This window comes from Anomaloglossus baeobatrachus, chromosome 5 (genome assembly GCF_048569485.1).
Source record: "Anomaloglossus baeobatrachus isolate aAnoBae1 chromosome 5, aAnoBae1.hap1, whole genome shotgun sequence".
Classification (NCBI taxonomy): domain Eukaryota; kingdom Metazoa; phylum Chordata; class Amphibia; order Anura; family Aromobatidae; genus Anomaloglossus; species Anomaloglossus baeobatrachus.
This window is the reverse complement of record NC_134357.1, coordinates 75,504,498-75,526,328: the sequence shown is the minus strand read 5'-3', so window position 1 is coordinate 75,526,328 and position 21,831 is coordinate 75,504,498. Positions and strand designations below refer to the sequence as shown.

The following is a 21,831-nucleotide window of genomic DNA, read 5'->3' as shown; positions in this document are numbered from 1 at the left end:
CAAAGAAGGTCAAATATGAGCATAGTTTAAAGGGGTTTTCTGGACTGAAATGAGAACTCTGCAGGCCCTCTATAACCCTTAAAAATCCTGACTGGTTCCAGTGCACACACTGTCCGCTTCCCTCCCTTTGTAGCTTTATTTCATGTATGCAATTTACATACTTATGATCACATGCTAACTAGACTCCTTCTATAAGAAAAGCCAAGTGAGATTAGTCAGCATGTGACTGCTCACGCTCAGGGGTAATATTGAGGAATCATCACAGCGTGCACATCCACACTGTCACAATTAGTTACTGCAGACTTTTTATTTCAGCTATAACAACCCCTTTAACTAGATCTGACCATTAGAGTATATGGTTTCCCCAAACGATATATTTATAAATCTTTTTTTTTGGTTTTCAGATGTGCACACTTGGTGGATTGCGAAATGATGATGTGAACTGGTTGGTCCCATCCTCTTCACTATTGGTTGGCAGACTCTAGCAAAACCAATCCAGGCCCATAGTATGGGACCAACCAGGTCTGGGCCTCTCTCTTCAGAGCTTAATTGTAGCCTCATGGGCGGTTACTACTAAATTTTGACTTTTGTGTATCTGGAAGTTCTGAAATATATGAAGGAGTAATGAAACGGGCAGGCATTTTTCCAAACGATAATTTGTATATATCATATGATCCGGGTGCAGCCTGTAATAACCTCACATATGCCAACGAACACTAGTTTGGGTCGACCAGATCCGTAGTGAGTCTGGGCATCGCGGTTACGTGCCCCGGACTGTATAACAGGCTTGTTTAAATGTAGCCTAACATGTCCGCAATTTGAAGATAGTGTGGACCACAATGTGTGGGCCCACCATGGGTCTGCTGACCTGAACTTCCATCCTCATATGTCTAGCAAGCTGTTGAGTGGGGTTATGGAGAACCATGGGGGTCCACACATGGTCTGTGAACTGCGGACATGTGGAGCCTCACCGAGAGGCTACAGTTGGGTAACACGGCCGGTATCCGCTGTATGGGTCGGTGTATATGTAGCGCCACTAAAGCCATCAGGGAGCTACAAGGTTCTGCATCCCCACCGGGATGCAGGGCCTACCCCCTTAGGAACCCGAAGACCCAGTCTCGGTGCCACACAAATATACCGCCCCGCGCTCGGCTGCAGCCGAGCCGCTCGGATCCGGGCTCGTCAATGGGTGGCTCGAGCACCTCCGGACCTGGGGTCACTTCGCTCTGAAAGGGGCTGGCGCTTTGAAGGGGTTAGGTTTACGGCTGAAGCCGTGGTTTTGGTTAAGTTCGTGACGCCACCCACGGGTTGTGATGAATGTGTACACCACCGCTGCTGTTTACTAGGCACCCGGGGGAGATGTTGCGCAGCAAAGGTGTTAACCCCTCCGTGGGTAGGGGTGATGGCCCTGGGACCCGATTGGGATGGTATGTCAGTGCTTAGCGGTGCAGGGCAGTGCGCGGCCCGAGGGCACAGTTGTGCTCATTATGATTGATGCACAAGAGTCTCTAGTAAACCAAGATGATGGTGGTCGGTGACCGCACCCAGCTGCGTCTGGTCCCCCACTCGGGTTCGTGGTCTCCGCCTTTCTCCTACACCTTGTACTGTAGCTCTGGGCTGCCTGTGCTTCAGCAACGTGAGCCCACTCTCCGGCGTTGTGTATGTCAGGACAGACCGTTTGTCCACAGATGCTGGCCCGTGGGATCTCTCTGCCTATGCGGTGGCTTTCTATCCCCCTCGGTGGGCTGTTTGTCTTCAGTCGGGACTTGGGTGGGAAAGGACCTAAAGTCCAGACCTCAATCAGTTAATTAACGTGGTCCACTGGTTTCTGGACCTCGCTTCAGGGTCTGAGTACCCCCCTTTATGCTCCGGTTTCCAGTCGGTTCCCCGGTTCGGTACCGGCGGGCCACTACCCTGTCCCGGTCCCTTACGGTTCCACCGAGCCGTCTTCCCGGCTCCTGAAGGCTGAGGCCACCGTATGCCTCCTAGCCGGAGGTGACTGGGCTCCGACCCAGACACCTGTTGTCAGTCTGCGGTAGACCTGGGCACAGGTCTGCCTCTGCACTTGAACTTCACTACTCCACTGTCAAAACTGATCTGCTTGTTTTTCCTGCCTCAGGACCTGTGAACTCCTCGGTGGGCATGTCCAACCACCTGGGCACACCCCCTGGTGTGTCCATCAAACCCTGAGGGAGGTGACTAGGGTTTTAAGGTTGGCTGATGACACCTTTTTAGGGACGGGTGTTATGCAAGGGCCTACCTGTGACTACCTAGCTAGTCCAGGGCGTCACACAAACACTACACAATCCCAGTTTTTCAACATTCCCCCATACAAGGGTACCCAGCTAGGGTCGGACCAATGGTTGGCCGCCTAGAGGTGGAGCCATTTCAGTCCACTAGTTGACCAGGAGGGAGGGGCGGACTGTGTAGAAGGAGAAAGAGACAGTAATGGAGTAGGAGTGAGACTGGTGAAGGTTTGGAGACGGACTGTCCTGTAGTGAGCAGAAGCATGGTGCTCAGGAGAGTAGTTACCGGGGAAGTATTCCCGGAACTACGCACTGACTGGGTACAGGACCCTAGGACAAGTAGAAGCTTCAGGCAGGCTTGTTAACACCTGCACAGCAAGGGGACCATCAAGGACCTCACTGACCCTAAGAATCCGAAGACTCAGAAGCAAATGGAGAACCGGGGACAGGACCAGAGACTCCAACCCCACAGGGTTCACACTACTATCAGGAGGACAGCAGTGGAACAATACCACCAAACGGGGACCCCCAGTTGCTCTATGCCAGGGGGCCCACTAATCAGAGACAGGTGCAGAGAAAGAAGGCACCAGATTACTAACTGACACTGGGGGAACCTGGAGGTGAAACCAGCCGGCCTCGGGTAACCAGTTACTATCACCAGACAGTGAGTAAAACCAGTTACACTGAACTTTTGTGTGGACTCCCTTCTTCCAATATCTATCACATCACCTACCCTCTGGGGCCCGCCTCTGCTTGCGGAGGGCCTACCATCCAGGCTGCCATTAACACCAGCCCCAGCAGCGGACATTGTGCAGCGGCGGCTCCATACACACAGCTGCAAACCGCAAGTGGTGTCACGTGTGAACATTATAATCTCCCTGTAAATATTATCTCCTTTCCAAAAAAGGGCTCAGGACACGGAACCGGGCAACGGTCACGACCCTGACATCCTCCAGACGTACACCGCCCGGGGCCGAGTACCCCATATCTCTGGGCGACAAATATACCGTCAGCCTGTGGTGTACAGCCTCAGCCCACTTCATACGTCCACGTTGTCAGATAACGCCAAAGGGGATTATTTCACAGCAGATTATGTTTGTGTGTATTAAATTCTCTATCAGAATCTGGATGATAATCCCCCAGGGCACCCCCCAGTGTGACCATGTCCTAATGATGATTATGGCCTGATGTCCTCTTTATGGCTTGAGCTTTACTACATGGAAAGTACAGAACAGCTGCATGTGCTTCTCTTATCCATTAGGTGTCACTAGTTCCCCTTTCATTATATGATTTGTCAATTTTAATCATATGAATAAAGTTGGTTTAATAAAAAAAACAAAAACAAAAAAAAGCTCGATTCTTTCATGGATCCGGCTTGCTAGCGCTTGGGAAGTTCGATGCGCTCTGCGTTCCATTATCCCCCCTGCAGAGATTAACCGGAAGTGCTTTGGCCAAAATTCTCTGGGGAAAGATGGCGCGAAAAGAGCTTTGGCAGTAGGCGCGGAGCCGGAGGCCGCTGCGGAGCTCGCACCGGGATGACGCGGCCCACGGTCAGGTTTCAGTTATCCCAGGGTGACGCTGCGGAAAGTCCCGTCTCCATAAAGAAGCAGAGGACATGTGGCTCTGTCAGGTAAGTGCCTGCTGTATTTAGGGGGCGTGCCGAGCGCTGCGGGAAAACGGACGTTACACGGAAGGCACCAGAGAGCGCAGCCATGCTGAGACTTGTAGTTCTGCACCGTCATGGCGCCGCTCCATAGGACATAGAGAATTGTCACATATTTACCTCACAGCCCTCAAACGTTTCCTGCAGCACCAACCAAGAGACGGGCAGGGCTTCTCCGGAGACAGCTGTATCCTATCTGCAGGATTAGTTATTGATTAGTGGGGTCCAACCGTGGGGGTCCGCCGCCCCGACAGAGCCAGAACATTTATATAGATACAGAATAGACTCACAGCAGAAAAGAGGGCAACCAGTCCAGTTAGCCCAGGCCAACACATCTAATGCACAAACAGGATGCAGACAAGCCTCTCAACATGATGGACACTTCACAGGTGCAAGGTAAATTGCACACTAGTGGCGCGCATAGGGCACTGTTCACACTTGTATGCGCATGGTGTCCAGCCAGCAACCTATTACCACGCCCTTACTATTAGGTTAGGCGGGCTACCCAGACACTACTCACTGCAGCACACAAGGGACAGAGACTCCACTATGCACGGCCGCATTAAGAGGCCCGGCTGCACCCCGTGTTAAAAAAAGCTGCAAAAAATATATTTCAAATATATATGAGGTATTAGTTAGTAAATTGGCCAATGTACATAAGCCCACAATCCTCATCACGGTTCCTCATGCTTGTGGGTCCCTACACTAATAAATATCAAAAAATAGCAACACGGCCGTGCATAGTGGAGTCTCTGTCCCTTGTGTGCTGCAGTGAGTAGTGTTCGGGTAACCCGCCTAACCTAATAGTAAGGGCGTGATAATAGGTTGCTGGCTGGATACCATGCGCATACAAGTGTGAACAGTGCCCTATGCGCGCCACTAGTGTGCAATTTACCTTGCACCTGTGAAGTGTCCATCATGTTGAGAGGTTTGTCTGCATCCTGTTGGTGCATTAGATGTGTTGGCCTGGGCTAACTGGTAGATACAGAATAGAGCGGCAGGTCCCAGGCTTAGCAGCTCCGCAGGGGGTGAATGGTGCGGTGGAGGATCCTCAGTGCAGCTCCGCAGGGGGTGAATGGTGCGTGGAGGAGCATTCTCAGTGCAGCTCCGCAGGGGGTGAATGGTGCGTGGAGGAGGATCCTCAGTGCAGCTCCGCAGGGGGTGAATGGTGCGGTGGAGGAGGATCCTCAGTGCAGCTCCGCAGGGGGTGAATGGTGCGGTGGAGGAGGATCCTCAGTGCAGCTCCGCAGGGGGTGAATGGTGCGTGGAGGAGCATTCTCAGTGCAGCTCCGCAGGGGGTGAATGGTGCGTGGAGGAGGATCCTCAGTGCAGCTCCGCAGGGGGTGAATGGTGCGGTGGAGGAGGATCCTCAGTGCAGCTCCGCAGGGGGTGAATGGTGCGGTGGAGGAGGATCCTCAGTGCAGCTCCGCAGGGGGTGAATGGTGCGGTGGAGGAGGATCCTCAGTGCAGCTCCGCAGGGGGTGAATGGTGCGGTGGAGGAGCATCCTCAGTGCAGCTCCGCAGGGGGTGAATGGGGCGGTGGAGGAGGATCCTCAGTGCAGCTCCGCAGGGGGTGAATGGTGCGGTGGAGGAGGATCCTCAGTGCAGCTCCGCAGGGGGCGAATGGTGCGGTGGAGGAGGATCCTCAGTGCAGCTCCGCAGGGGGTGAATGGTGCGGTGGAGGAGGATCCTCAGTGCAGCTCCGCAGGGGGCGAGTGGTGCGGTGGAGGAGGATCCTCAGTGCAGCTCCGCAGGGGGCGAATGGTGCGGTGGAGGAGGATCCTCAGTGCAGCTCCGCAGGGGGTGAATGGTGCGGTGGAGGAGGATCCTCAGTGCAGCTCCGCAGGGGGTGAATGGTGCGGTGGAGGAGGATCCTCAGTGCAGCTCCGCAGGGGGTGAATGGTGCGGTGGAGGAGGATCCTCAGTGCAGCTCCGCAGGGGGTGAATGGTGCGGTGGAGGAGGATCCTCAGTGCAGCTCCGCAGGGGGTGAATGGTGAGGTGGAGGAGGATCCTCAGTGCAGCTCCGCAGGGGGTGAATGGTGCGGTGGAGGAGGAACCTCAGTGCAGCTCCGCAGGGGGTGAATGGGGCGGTGGAGGAGGATCCTCAGTGCAGCTCCGCAGGGGGTGAATGGGGCGGTGGAGGAGGATCCTCAGTGCAGCTCCGCAGGGGGTGAATGGGGCGGTGGAGGAGGATCCTCAGTGCAGCTCCGCAGGGGGTGAATGGGGCTGTGGAGGAGGATCCTCAGTGCAGCTCCGCAGGGGGTGAATGGGGCGGTGGAGGAGGATCCTCAGTGCAGCTCCGCAGGGGGTGAATGGGGCGGTGGAGGAGGATCCTCAGTGCAGCTCTGCAGGGGGCGAAATCGTGGAGTAGCATACGCACTGCTGCTTTGGAGAAGGTGAAAAGCGTGGAGGCGCATTTGCACTGCAGCTCCGCAGGGGGTGAAAGGAGGAGCATCTGTACGAGGGGCGCAAAGGTTGTGGTCACTTCCTGAAAGGAAGCGCCATCAGGGGGCAGAGACTATGGCGCTCCTTTGCCAGCCGGGTATTTTGTCACCACTCTGGTGCCGGCTCATTACTGCTACTCATAGCCGACAATAGAGCGCGCTGTCATTGTGCACAGCGTGCAGGAACCAGCCCACCCCTGGAAACGAGCTTCCCTCGTTACACCTCTTTTTAGAGTGTGACATGGCCTCTGCCCCTAATGATGCTTCCATTCCATATCTCAGCATGCACTGGGATTCTCAAACAGCGTTATCAAAAAGGAAGTTAAAAAAATAAATAAATAAAATAAGCAGTTAGTGTATTTTAGGCTATGTGCGCACGTTGCATATTTGCATGCAGTTACGCTGCCATCTGCACCGCAGCGTAACTGCATGCGTCCTGCGTCCCCAGCACAATCTATGAAGATTATGCAGGAGCCGTGCGCACGTGGCGTATTAGAGCGCAGCACTTCGGCTGCTGCCCGAAGCGCGCTTTCTAAGAAGCAACATGTCACTTCTTCCGTGCGCTTTGCCTGCAGCCCCTGCTCTGTCTATGGGAGGGGCTGCACTCAGAGCGCATGAAATCGGCTTTTTTTTTTTTCATTGCGGACGGTTTCTGCAGCGATTTGAAGTGCACGTGTGCTGTTCAAATCGCTGCAGAAATTTCTGCAGGGACAAACGCTACGTGCGCACATAGCCTAACAGTTGGGAATGTTTACTTCAAGTATATTAAAAAATAGTTTTAGATTATGCCACGAATTAGGGATTTAGAAGGAAAATTACTTTGGACCAGTCCTTTTAATTTACTAGAAGAGGAAGTAGGTGATTGTAAAGGGTTACTATGGAGGAAACAACTGAATATAAAGAGCTAATCTGTCTCTTCAAGAGATACATGGAGCCCACAGCAGTCATTGATGAGAAACTGCAGTACGGTCTATATCTTTTTCCATCTTCATACCCCACTTCTTATTATACAGTAATAGTTGATCGAACCCGCCAAAATCACTGCTGGTTTGAAAAAAAAAAATCCGGATCCGCTCCGGATTCCGGTGCCCATATAAGTCTATATCTCCAGAATCCGGAGATTAAAAACGTTTGTGGAAGGGATAGGGGGGGTAGGAGCGCGCGCGGTGTACTCACCTGAGGCTGTCATAGCAGCAAGCTCCTTCCAGGTCACGCTTTTACCTCACGGAGCCGGCAATTCAATATTAATTGTTTTGCCCGCCCACTGGCGTGTGTAATTGGTTGCAGTTAGACACGCCCCCACCCTGAGTGGTAGCGTGTCAGCTGATTGCAACCAATCACAGGTGGCAGGACGGCTGGTAGGCGGGGAAAGCAGTGCAAGTGTCTGCCGGTCAGTATGGTGAACGTCCATCTGTTTAAGGCCTCCGACACACATCCGTGCCGCCGGTACGTGTTTGCCATTTTTGGCACGTAGCGGCGGCACGGAGACACGGAACGTGTGCGTTTTTCTACACGCTGACATGTCCACGTTTTCTCCTGCCTCACGGGTGTCACACGGCCCGCACCCGTAACACACGGATGTAGTGTGGATGCAGTCCCATGTGACACGCGCCGGAGAAAACACATGTGTCAGTGAAAAAAAAACATTTACTCACCTTCTCCAGCCCTCCTGTTTCTGCCACTGCTGCCACTTGCTGCCGACCGCCGCTCGTGCTACTCATTTAATATTCACTTCACTGCGGCCAGCAGCAGCGGGGAGACGGCAGAGCTGGAGACCGAAGATCAGCACCACGGACAGCAGCGCGGACCACATGAGTATGCAAATTACCGGTTCTACGTGTGCTATCGCGGATAGCACACGTAGAACACACGTGGACCGCACGTACCCGAGACACGTACCGTATTTTTCGCATTATAAGACGCGCGATTATAAGATTCACCCCCAAATTTGGTGAAGGAAAAGAGAATTTTTTTTTTTTTTTTTTTTAATGTTAAATGGGGTCCATCTTATAATGCCAGTGTCCGTCTAACAAATCATATAGGGTATATGTCCCTCATAGCCCCCCATCCTAAAATTAGCCCCCTTAATCTGGATATGGCCCCCTTATATTGAATATAGCCCCCTTGTGCTGGCACATGTCCCCCTGTGCTGCCTATGGCCCCCTATGGATTGCACGCGTTCCCCTGTGCTGCATATGGCCCCCTATGGATTGCACGCGTTCCCCTGTGCTGACTATGGCCCCCTATGGATTGCACGCGTTCCCCTGTGCTGACTATGGCCCCCTATGGATTGCACGCGTTCCCCTGTGCTGACTATGGCCCCCTATGGATTGCACGCGTTCCCCTGTGCTGACTATGGCCCCCTATGGATTGCACGCGTTCCCCTGTGCTGACTATGGCCCCCTATGGATTGCACGCGTTCCCCTGTGCTGACTATGGCCCCCTATGGATTGCACGCGTTCCCCTGTGCTGACTATGGCCCCCTATGGATTGCACGCGTTCCCCTGTGCTGACTATGGCCCCCATGCTGCTGTCCATAGTAAAATAAAACACTCTTTCCTTTCCTCCTCCAGCGCTGATCTCCCTCCTGTCTCCCTCTGTGCTTCTGTTCCTCCACTTCCTGGTTCTTGGTGCCGGTCATGTGATCGGCACAGGAGAGTGAGATAATCTCTGCATGCCTGCCTGATCAAAGTGGAAGCAGGAGACCAGGAAGACACGCTGGAGGAGGTAAGTAAAGCTTTTTTATTTTAGGATGAGCAGCAGCATGGGGGCCATATCTAACACAGGGGGGCCATGTGCGATCACAGGGAGGCGCAGGCTCATATAATATGCGCCGCTCCCCCAGCCCGTCATTGCAGTGCGATTTCAGCACCATGGTGTCGGGCAGCGGCTGTGCATATTATATGAGCTGGAGCAGGAGATCTAACACTGCCGCCCACAGCGTTCACCTGCCCCCAGCAGCGCTCCAGAGTGGACCCTGCAGTGTGTGTGTGTTTTATATATATATATATATTATAGCACCCCCCCCTCCGTATATTCGGCTTGTAAGACGCACCCCCTACTTTCCCCCACAATTTGGGGGAACAAAAGTGCGTCTTATAAAGCGAAAAATACGGTACTTACCACATGCCGGGTACATACGTGTCTCTCGTGTGTGTTTTTAACGGAAGTGTGTTTCAGGGCTAAGGAACACATGCACGTTCCTGTCAGTAGTGTGCGCAGCTGTGCCAGTGATGCAGCTTTTTTTATTATTATTATTTAAAAAAAAGTGCGGTCCCCCCTAATTTTGATATCTAGCCAAGATAAAGCCGGCTGGGGGCTGGTATTCTCAGCCCGCAGCCACCCGGTATTGCAGCATCTATTAAATGTGACAATCCCGGTACTTTACTGGCTCTTCCCATTGGCCTGGAGCGGTGGCGATCTGGGTAATAATGGGTTAATAGCAGTGCACAGCTGCTACTAAACCCTAGGTTAGTGATGGCACAGGCGTCTATGAGATAGAGATACCTGTATTCAAAACCTGTAACTGAAAGTAAATAAACGCAGACACAGAGAAAAATCCTTTATTTGGAATAAAGTACAAAACACACCCTCCTTCACCTCTTTATTAACCCCCAACACCCTTCAGGTCCGGCGTAATCCACACGAGGTCCCACGCTGCTTCAGCTCTGCTACATAACGCAGCCATAGAGCATGACCGCAGGCTGTGCAGACAATGATTGAGCCACGATGACTGCAGGCAGATACTGTCACAGGCTGGGGACGCTTCTGCCTGCAACCAATCACAGATGACAGGACGGCTGGTGGGCAGGGAAAACACAAAGCTCTGTGTATACGATGCACAGTACAGGAAGTGAATGCGCGACCCGGAAGCAGTATGACGCCGAGTCTCGGTAAGTATGAAACGCCGTTTTATTTCTGCGTTTCTTTATTTTTCAATTATTGTCCGGCACCTGGGCATCTTTGAAACAGCGTGTACCCGCACTTTTCCAGTTTGGATCCGCTCAGCCCTATACACTAATCATCCTGCCTCGCTTCATACATCACTACACGCACCCTTATCTGCAGCAAGTATGCCTGTGTTTACATGCTGCGCTCAGTCGCCCCAACACGCAATGGTATTTCTCGGCTCAGAGCCAGGACGTCTCTGATGTCTGAAGTGGCATCAGGTGTGGAGAGAGAACGCCTCACATGGGGGATGGGGAGGTAATTGCCAAGCAACCACTGTCTGGCAGCTACCAATTATATTCGGTCAGGTGTGCAAAACATTAACTACCACCTTGTCTGGTGTGCAGCAGTGTCTCCTGGCACCCAATCTTCACTTATTTGTTACACGTCAGCCTTTGACCACTATTTTAGATCATGACTAAACCAGGTCAGGAGAATTCTGGGTTGGGTCTTGGGATCTTCAATAACTTTAATACTGTAGGGCAGGATCCACAATTCTGGTAGAAAAGAGCCTAACTCACAATTTACAAATTGCCTGTCATACATGAATGTGGCTGCGTGCCCAGTGACATTGCTGGCGCGGATACAGTGGCAGACGTGTCCTCCCTGGCTCCTTGTCTGACTCGGCACGATGCGGTGTGTGCAGACAGTCAGGCTCGGGCAGTGCCAGTGCACATTAACGCTGCCTGAATTCAGCACGCTCTGGGAAGTGAGCGCTGTCACTTAGAAGGGAAGAAGTCCTCCAACTTGCCAAATGACCGGGTGTAGCAACAGACCAAACCCGGTGCCATTCCAAGGGTGCACTGAAATCCCTTTCGTTTGCATTCAAATTTATTTTCTTACAAGAAATAAATATATATATATATATATATATATATATATATATATATATATATATATATATATATATGCGTGTATTTTGTAAGGTTGCACCCCGCAACCTGGGGGTTCAACTCGCTTGCAGCGGGGTGAGGTAGCTTCAGCAACACATCTACAGTCTTTTTATAAAAAAATCCAGCCGTTTATTAAAAACTTGTCATAAACGGCAAACATTAAACATAACAGGGCTCTCCTGGCTTAAGGCAAAAACATAGCACAACCACATACCGCGGACTTGCAGTCCAATACAGTCTCTATTGGAAGTGTGGCGCCTGTACACACTGGCTCCTGCCAGGGAACAACTCTCCTTCCAAGAACCCAGAGACACTCTGTAGACTCCTGTCTGTCTCTCCACTCCAGGAGAGCTTTGGTCCAGTGTCCACAGCACTAACCAGCCTGGCTTGCACACTACTTCCAGTCTAAACCCAGACTGAATTCCAGAACCCTGTGTTCAGCCTCCAACAGGCTGATACATCCAGAGCTCCCTGCTCTGCTCTCACACTCCAGAACACACACACTGCCAGTCTCCTAAATCAAGCTGGAAACACCCAGAGGTGGAGGTCTGTGATTCTCAGACCTGCACAGAACACTGGGATTATTAAAGGAAACCTGACCCTTGTAGTTCCACAAAGGCTTCTTGCTGCATATAAGTCCCATAGCAGCCTCTTCCGTTTAACTATCGCAGGTACCTTCTCCACTGTGACATATAGCGACCATTTACTACATTGGTGGTCGCTACCTCACAATATATATATATACACTGTGTGTATGTATGTATGTATGTATGTATGTATGTATGTATGTATGTATGTGTGTGTTATATATATATGTATATATATTATATTATATTATACATACACAGTATATGCACCATGCTAGCCAGAAGATAAAAAAAAAAAAGATATAAAAGAGGCGAGTCCTCAGTCGTTAACTCCTTTTAATGGCTGACTAGAAAGATAGTAACAAATAGCTTTGGAGAATTCTGAGGTCTCTCCATCAGGCAGACAATGACGCAAAACCTGCAGTCACATATACACAACAGGACATAGAATAGTGCGGTGATCAGACACGTGACAGAAGCAGAACGATCACTATGGGAGGGAGACAGCTGTGGCCATAAATATTGAAGCTGTACATAGATGAGGGGTTTATTGTCCATGATGGAGGTCTGGTCTGGGTTTGTGACACCCCCACAAGGTCGGAGAAGCACATTTCTTAGGCTGCTTTCACACTACGTTTTTTTTAGCATGCGTCATGAACGTTTTTTTTTGCTGTAAAAGCGGATCCTGTTTTTGCAAAGATAAACGCATGAAAACGCATGTTATTTTGCAGGATCTTGTCTTTTTATGGGCGGGCATTGGAGTCATGTGATCGAGAGTGAGGGGAACTGAACGTGAAAGACTGGGAGCCGACATCTGACAGCTGCGGAGGCTCGTAACCAAGGTAAACATCGGGTAACTTGCTTGGATACCCGATATTTACCTTGGTTACGAGCGTCTGCAGCTGCTAGGAGCAGGGCTGCCTGCTCCCTGCACACGTAACCAAGGTAAACATCAGGTAACTAAGCCCGCGGTTACCCGATATTTACCTTGGTTACGAGCGTCCTCCGCTCTCAGGGGAGAGACTGATCACACGAGGCTGGTCTATCAGCATGCCAGCGTTCACATGCGTTTGCATGCAGTATAGTCAGGATCCAGCAATTTGCAGTATTTGGACGCAGCTCAAAAACGCTACAAGTAGCATTCTTGAAAAAAGTTAAAAAACTGCAAGTCGCTGGATCCTCACTAAACGCACGCAAACGCATGTGAACCCATGTTGACGCGAGTCCATTGCAAATGCATTGAAATGAAAATGCATTTGCACTGGATCCGTTTTTGTGTTAAAAAATGTTTCATGACGCATGTTAAAAAAAAAAAAACGTAGTGTGAAAGCAGCCTAAATTTATGTCGAAATTGGCATGTTCCTCTCCACAAGAAGAAACTTTACCCCTTTGATTTTAGCTTCTCACAGAGCCAAATCAGATCACCTGCTTTGCACTAATGAGTAGCAATACCCTGAAACATGTCTGCAAATTGAGATTCTGGTTTGGCTTAGGGTACTTTCACACATCCGGATTTTTGCTCTGCGGCACAATACGGCGTTCTGCAGAAAAACCGCAACCGGCTATTGTAACGCCGGTTGCGTTTTTTTTGCATAGACTTACATTAGTGCCGTATTGTGCCGCAGGGGCTTGCGTTCGGTCCGGTTTTTGCCGCATGCGGCAGATTTAGCCGATGCCGCGGCTGGATCGAACGTTCCCTGCAACGTTTTTTGCTCCGGCAAAAAACACCGCATCGCGCCGCATCCGGCCGCTGCGGCGCATTTTTCAATGCATACCTATGGAGGCCGGATGCGGCGCGATGCGGAAAAAACCACATCCGCTCGCCGCATGCGGTTTTTTCCACTGCGCATGCTCAGTAGCATGCCGCAACCGGAAAAAAACGGACGGGCCGCATGTAAAAACTTATGCAAAGGATGCGGTGTTTTCGCCGCATCCGTTGCATAGTTTTCACAGCCAGATTGAGCCGCAGAGCTCAAGCCGGATGTGTGAAAGCAGCCTTACCTGCTAAGTTATATGGCAAGGCTCGTTAACTGATCGATATTGACTTTTAGGATTGCTACTTCCAATAGGTAGTGCTAGAATCCTAGTCCTCTTCCTCTCTTAAGAGACAGTCTGCATATTTGATGTAGAAAGACATAAATCCATGTGACACATTCATCCATGCTCTGCGTTTGAGTAAGAACGTCAGAAGTTTGTACTCTCAAACTTGTCTGTCTGGCATCTGAAGAGACAGAAGTGTCTGGGAGTACAGACTTATGACAACCTCTGACACATTAAGAGCAGGAGTGAAGGTGTCGCATGGATTTATGGCTTTCTACATCAATTAAGGAATGTGCTCCTTAGACCTTCTGGAGGCATCACAATTCCAGACCTTAATCAGGGGAAACTAAACCCCCTCACACTCATCTATGAACTACTCCAATATTTATGGCCACAGCTGTCTCTACTTCCCATACTAATCAGTCACTTGTCCGATTAGGCTAGTTTCGCACTTGCGTTTTTTTTCCTTCCGTCACAATCCGCCCTTTTGGAAAACAGCGGAATCCGTTAACGGATTCGCTGGTTCCCATAGACTTGTATGGGGGACGGATTGTGCCAAAAGTACCTGCGTTGCTTCCGCCGGGCAGAAGGAACGCAGCATGTAATGTTTTTCGAGCGGCGGAATCCTCTATTTTTCACTGCGCATGCTCATCTTTTTTTTTCTTTGTCGCTCCATTGGGAGACCCAGACAATTGGGTGTATAGCTACTGCCTCCGGAGGCCACACAAAGTATTACACTTTAAAAAGTGTAACCCCTCCCCTCTGCCTATACACCCTCCCGTGCATCACGGGCTCCTCAGTTAGTTTTATGCTTTGTGTTGAAGGAGGCACACATCCACTCATGCTCCCATTTTAGTCAGCAGCAGCTGCTGATTTTATCGGTTGGAAAAAAAGTGGGCCCCCACGGGGCCCCCGGCATGCTCCCTTCTCACCCCACTGAGTCGGCGGTGCTGTTAAGGTTGAGGTACCCATTGCGGGTACAGAGGCTGGAGCCACATGCTGTTTTTCCTTCACCATCCCATAGAGGCTCTGGGTGAAGTGGGATCCTAACCGGTCATCCATTCACTGGGACCGGGCTCCCTCCGCAGCCCCTGTGGGAATCTGCCGGATCGGAGAATTGGTACATCAGGGACAGGCCCTGCATCCAAAGGTACTCTGGGTCCCCATGGGGACAGTGCATGGACCGCTGGTGTCACAGACGCCGCAGCTGCGGCTGGTTTTTGTGACGACCGGGACTTCCGCGCCTGATTTTCGGACGCGGTATTAAATTTAGTCCCCGGCTTCATTGCGGCCTAGTACCATAACTCCCGCCCCCGGGCCTGCCAGTCAGGGGTAAGGGCGGGACGGTCGACCTGACGTCGGCAGTGAGGGCTGGAGCATACTTTAGGTTTCCTCCCCCCCCTCACTGATCACTGTGGGGCACCAGATTCCCGCACTTTATTAGTCGCCGCCCACGGCTCCCTCCTCCCCTGAGAGATCCTGCAGCCATTTTTTTTTTACAACATTCTGCTGGTGGAGGTTTTTCAGGAACGAGTGCTGAAGGACTGATCACAGCTCCGGGAGACCTAGGCAGGGAATCTGGTGGACACACACACCGCTTGAGCGGTCGGTAAGCCACACCGGTCACCCGGCGCTGGTCCCCCTAGGTGCCGGAGTGTGTGTGTATATATATATATATATATATATATATATATATATATATATATATATATATATATATATATATATATATATATATATATATATATATATATATATATATATATATATTGTATATATTTTCTCTGCTCGGCCGGGTTGTTCTGCTTTTGGCTATATACCCTCAGTGATCACTCTCCTGGGAGACAACAGCATGTCGTCCACAAGGAGCAAGGGCGCTAAGGCAAAGGGTTATTTTGCAACTTGTACCTCTTGTGCGGCTATGTTACCTGCAGGTTCCACCTACCCTCACTGTGAGCAATGCTCGGCACCTGTTGCACTTGCTCAGCCGGAGCCTCGGGCACTAGGCGGACCCTCGGCTCAGGCAGACCCTCCTGCTTCCCCTGTCCAGGCGGCAGGGACAGAGTTTGCAGCTTTTGCTGAGAAACTGAGTCGCTTTCACAATCCATGGCTCAGTCTATGGACAAATGGTCTGCCAGGCTACTAGAAGCCTTGCAGTCCAGACCGGTCCTTACACAGGCCCCGGGCACTGTTGGATCATCACCTCCAGGCCCCTCTCGGTCTGCGCCGCAGCGTGCTCCCGGGGTGGTCCCTAGGTCTCACGTGGAGGACTCCGGCACGGACCACAGTCCCAGACCGGCTAAGCGGGCTCGCTGGGAATCTTCCCCGACTTCCTCCCGCTGCTCGGGGTCTCAGCTTGAGGACTCTCTGGAGGATGAGGCGGACGTCGCAGCTCAAGGTTCTGACCCTGACGTTGCTCTCAATCTGGATACACCTGAAGGGGACGCCATAGTAAATGACCTTATTGCATCCATCAACCAGGTGTTAGATCTTTCCCCCCCAACTCCACCTATAGAGGAGTCGGCTTCACAGCAGGAGAAACACCACTTTAGGTTTCCCAAACGCACACGGAGTGCGTTTTTCGATCATTCTAACTTCAGAGATGCTGTCCAGAAACATAGAGCATTTCCGGACAAGCGCTTTGCTAAGCACCTTAATGACACACGTTACCCCTTCCCCTCTGACGTAGTCAAGGGTTGGGCTCAATGTCCCAAGGTGGATCCTCCAGTCTCTAGACTGGCGGCTAGATCTGTAGTATCAGTTGCAGATGGCTCATCGCTCAAAGATGCCACTGATAGGCAGATAGAGCTCCTGGTGAAATCCATCTATGAAGCCACAGGTGCGTCTTTTGCCCCGGCCTTTGCAGCCGTGTGGGCACTCCAAGCTATCTCAGCTTGTCTGTCTGAGATTAATGCGGTCACACGTACCTCTGCTCCACAAGTTGTGTCTTTGACTTCTCAGGCGTCAGCTTTTTCGTCCTACGCCATGAACGCCGTCCTGGACTCTGCTAGCCGTACAGCGGTGGCATCCGCTAACTCGGTGGCAGTCCGCAGGGCCATGTGGCTACGCGAATGGAAGGCAGACTCTGCTTCCAAGAAATTCTTAACCGGTTTGCCGTTTTCTGGCGACCGATTGTTTGGCGAACGATTGGATGAAATCATTAAGGAATCCAAGGGAAAGGACTCGTCCTTACCCCAGTCCAAACCAAAGAGACCTCAGCAACGAAAAATTCAATCGAGGTTTCGGTCCTTTCGGCCCTCAGCCAAGTCCCAATCCTCCTCGTCCAACAGACCACAGAAGGGCCAGGGGAACTCTTATGCGTGGCGGTCTAAGTCACGCCCCCAAAAGACCGCCGGAGGCACTGCCTCCAAGGCGGCCTCCTCATGACTCCCGGCATCCCCGAACCGCATCCTCGGTCGGTGGCAGGCTCTCCCGCTTTTGCGATGCCTGGTTGCCACATGTCCAAGACCGATGGGTGAGAGACATTCTGTCTCACGGTTACAGGATAGAGTTCAGCTCTCGTCCTCCGACTCGTTTCTTCAGAACATCTCCGCCCCCAGCTCGGGCCGGCGCACTTTTTCAGGCTGTGGGCGTTCTGAAGACAGAAGGAGTGGTGATTCCCGTCCCTCCTCAGGAACATGGTCACGGCTTCTACTCCAACTTGTTCGTGGTGCCAAAGAAGGACGGATCATTCCGTCCCGTTCTGGACCTCAAACTGCTCAACAGGCATGTGAGCACCAGAAGGTTTCGGATGGAATCTCTCCGCTCTGTCATCGCTTCGATGTCACAAGGAGACTTCCTAGCATCAATCGACATCAGGGATGCTTATCTCCTTGTGCCGATCGCACCCGAGCATCAACTCTTCCTGCGCTTTGCCATCGGGGACGAACACTTTCAGTTCGTGGCATTGCCTTTCGGCCTGGCGACAGCCCCACGGGTCTTCACCAAGGTCATGGCATCTGTTGTGGCGGTCCTACACTCTCAGGGCCACTCGGTGATCCCTTACTTAGACGATCTCCTAGTCAGGGCACCCTCCCGGGAGGCGTGTCAACACAGCCTGACCGTCGCTCTGGAGACTCTACAGCGGTTCGGGTGGATCATCAACTTTCCAAAGTCCAAGTTGACACCGACCCAATCGCTGACTTACCTAGGGATGGAGTTTCATACTCTCTCAGCGATAGTCAAGCTACCATTGGACAAACAGCTTTCACTACAGACAGGGGTGCAATCTCTTCTTCGGGGCCAGACACACCCCTTGAGGCGCCTCATGCACTTCCTGGGGAAGATGGTGGCAGCAATGGAGGCAGTTCCCTTCGCGCAATTTCATCTGCGCCCACTCCAATGGGACATTCTCCGCAAATGGGACAGGAGGTCGACGTCCCTCGACAGGAACGTCTCTCTTTCCCTTGCAGCCAAAACCTCTCTTCAGTGGTGGCTGCTTCCCACTTCTCTATCGCAGGGAAAATCCTTCCTGCCCCCAACCTGGGCTGTGGTCACGACGGACGCGAGCCTGTCAGGGTGGGGAGCGGTGTTTCTCCACCACAGGGCTCAAGGAACCTGGACTCCGATGGAGTCCTCCCAGCAGATCAATGTTCTGGATATAAGGGCAGTGTATATAGCCCTAAAGGCGTTCCATCGGTGGCTGGAGGGCAGGCAGATCCGCATACAGTCGGACAACGCCACGGCGGTCGCGTACATCAACCACCAGGGCGGTACGCGCAGCCGTCAAGCCTTCCAGGAAGTCCGGCGGATTCTGATGTGGGCGGATGCCACAGCCTCCACCATCTCCGCAGTTCACATCCCGGGAGTGGAAAACTGGGAAGCAGACTTTCTCAGTCGCCAGGGCATGGACGCAGGGGAATGGTCTCTTCACCCGGACGTGTTTCAAGAGATCTGTTGCCGCTGTGGAACGCTGGACGTCGACCTCATGGCGTCTCGGCACAACAACAAAGTCCCGGCATTCATGGCACGGTCTCAAGATCACAGAGCTCTGGCGGCGGACGCGTTAGTTCAGGATTGGTCGCAGTTTCGACTGCCATATGTGTTTCCTCCTCTGGCGATGTTGCCCAGAGTGTTACGCAAGATCAGATCCGACTGTCGTCGCGCCATTCTTGTCGCTCCAGATTGGCCGAGGCGGTCGTGGTACCCGGATCTGTGGCATCTCACGGTGGGTCAGCCGTGGGCACTTCCAGACCGCCCAGACCTGCTGTCACAAGGGCCGTTTTTCCATCTGAATTCCGCGGCCCTCAACCTGACTGTGTGCCCATTGAGTCCTGGCTCCTAGCCTCTTCAGGGTTATCTCAGAATGTCATTGCCACTATGAGACAGGCCAGGAAACCATCGTCCGCCAAGATCTATTACAGGTCGTGGCGGATCTTCTTGTCCTGGTGCTCTGATAATAGTTTTGCTCCCTGGCCTTTTGCCTTACCCATTTTTCTTTCATTCCTTCAATCCGGAATGGAAAAGGGTTTGTCACTGGGCTCTCTCAAGGGACAAGTATCGGCGCTCTCAGTATTTTTTCAAAAACGCCTGGCAAGGCTTCCGCAGGTCCGCACGTTCCTGCAGGGAGTTTGCCACATAGTTCCACCTTACAAGCGCCCCCTGGAACCCTGGGACCTTAACAGGGTGCTGACGGCTCTTCAGAAACCACCTTTCGAGCCGCTGAAGGATGTCTCTTTATCACGTCTTTCGCAGAAGGTGGCATTTCTAGTGGCAGTTACCTCACTCCGAAGAGTGTCGGAGCTTGCAGCGCTGTCATGCAAGGCCCCCTTCCTGGTTTTTCACCAGGATAAGGTGGTTCTGCGTCCTGTACCGGAGTTTCTCCCTAAGGTGGTATCTCCTTTTCATCTCAATCAGGATATCTCCTTACCTTCATTTGCCCTCATCCGGTTCACCAATGTGAAAAGGATTTGCACTCTTTGGATCTGGTGAGAGCACTCCGTTTCTACGTGTCTCGCACGGCGCCCCTGCGCCGTTCAGATGCGCTCTTTGTCCTTGTCGCTGGCCAGCGTAAGGGCTCGCAGGCCTCCAAGTCAACCTTGGCTCGATGGATCAAGGAACAGATTCTTGAAGCCTACCGTTCTTCGGGGCTTCCGATTCCTTTGGGGCTGAAAGCCCATTCTACCAGAGCCGTGGGTGCGTCCTGGGCATTGCGACACCGAGCTACGGCTCAACAGGTGTGTCAGGCAGCTACCTGGTCTAGTCTGCACACTTTCACAAAACACTATCAAGTGCATACCTATGCTTCGGCAGATGCCAGTCTAGGTAGGCGAGTCCTTCAGGCGGCGGTTGCCCACCTGTAGGAAGGGGCCGGTTTTCGGCTATCTTTTATTGAGGTATTCTTTACCCACCCAGGGATTGCTTTTGGACATCCCAATTGTCTGGGTCTCCCAATGGAGCGACAAAGAAGAAGGGAATTTTGTTTACTTACCGTAAATTCCTTTTCTTCTAGCTCCTATTGGGAGACCCAGACAATTGGGTGTATAGCTACTGCCTCCGGAGGCCACACAAAGTATTACACTTTAAAAAGTGTAACCCCTCCCCTCTGCCTATACACCCTCCCGTGCATCACGGGCTCCTCAGTTTTGGTGCAAAAGCAGGAAGGAGGAACTTATAAATTGGTCTAAGGTAAATTCAATCCGAAGGATGTTCGGAGAACTGAAAACATGAACCAAAAGAATTGTTCTTTTGGTTCATGTTTTCAGTTCTCCGAACATCCTTCGGATTGAATTTACCTTAGACCAATTTATAAGTTCCTCCTTCCTGCTTTTGCACCAAAACTGAGGAGCCCGTGATGCACGGGAGGGTGTATAGGCAGAGGGGAGGGGTTACACTTTTTAAAGTGTAATACTTTGTGTGGCCTCCGGAGGCAGTAGCTATACACCCAATTGTCTGGGTCTCCCAATAGGAGCTAGAAGAAAAGGAATTTACGGTAAGTAAACAAAATTCCCTTCTTTTATCACAGAAACTTTATCTTGTCTCTCGGTGGCCGATTGTTCAGCTGAGCAGCCGGCATGTGAGAGCGTTCAGCTGAGCGCCCGGCCGCTGGCATGTGAGAGCGATCAGCTGAGCGCCCGGCCGCCGGCATGTGAGAGCGATCAGCTGAGCGCCCGGCCGCCGGCATGTGAGAGCGATCAGCTGAGCGCCCGGCCGCCGGCATGTGAGAGCGATCAGCTGAGCGCCCGGCCGCCGGCATGTGAGAGCGATCAGCTGAGCGCCCGGCCGCCGGCATGTGAGAGCGATCAGCTGAGCGCCCGGCCGCCGGCATGTGAGAGCGATCAGCTGAGCGCCCGGCCGCCGGCATGTGAGAGCGATCAGCTGAGCGCCCGGCCGCCGGCATGTGAGAGCGATCAGCTGAGCGCCCGGCAGCCAGGTGATCAGCTGATCGTTCACAATAGTCTGCTGCCGGTAAAACTGTAAAGAAGAAGAAAAAAAAAAAAAAGCTTTCCGTTGTTTTGTACGATCCGTTGCATCCGTCACACAACGCAATGCAACGGATGCCGTTCAACGCAAGTGTGAAACTAGCCTTACTGCATTGTGTCCTGTTGTGTATAAAACTTGTGTATAAAACAGAGCTAGACTCTGTAGGTTTTGTTTTACCATGCCTGGTGGAGAGACCTGAGAAGTCTCCAAAGCTGCTATTTGTTACCTTTTAATGGTATCAACCACTAAAGATTCTCATTGTAATATTTTTATATTTTCTCAGTAACAAGTACAGTGCTGCTATGATATGTTTTTTTTATGGCTAAGTCCCCTATATCATGGTTTAGCTTGTTAAAATGCATTTTGGGTGTGATAAACTCTTAAAAAAAATAAAATAAAAAAATAGCTGGAAGAAAATAACAATATCTGCGCACTTTTGACTTGGTGTCAGTTTTCCTATACCTCAACCTTTAGGGCTTAAGGCCGCTTTACACGCTGCGATATCGGTCTTGATATCGCTAGCGTGGGTACCCGCCCCCATCTGTTGTGCGACACAGGCAAATCGCTGCCCGTGCCGCACAACATCG

General features: G+C 51.8%; 1 protein-coding gene across 3 annotated transcripts in view; it reads left to right on the top strand.

The window, feature by feature from the left end:
* Positions 1-3,679: 3,679 nt before the first annotated feature.
* Positions 3,680-21,831, top strand: part of SLF2 (SMC5/6 complex localization factor 2) — a 160,472-nt gene continuing 142,320 nt past the window's right edge. For 2 of the 3 annotated variants that reach the window (XM_075348596.1, XM_075348594.1), the window contains exon 1: positions 3,680-3,876. In XM_075348596.1, coding sequence (XP_075204711.1) covers positions 3,782-3,876 — 95 coding nt within the window. In that variant the 5' untranslated portion in view covers positions 3,680-3,781. Of the gene's footprint in view, positions 3,877-8,927; positions 9,082-21,831 lie in introns of all 3 variants that reach the window. The other variant, XM_075348595.1, reaches the window with a different exon arrangement.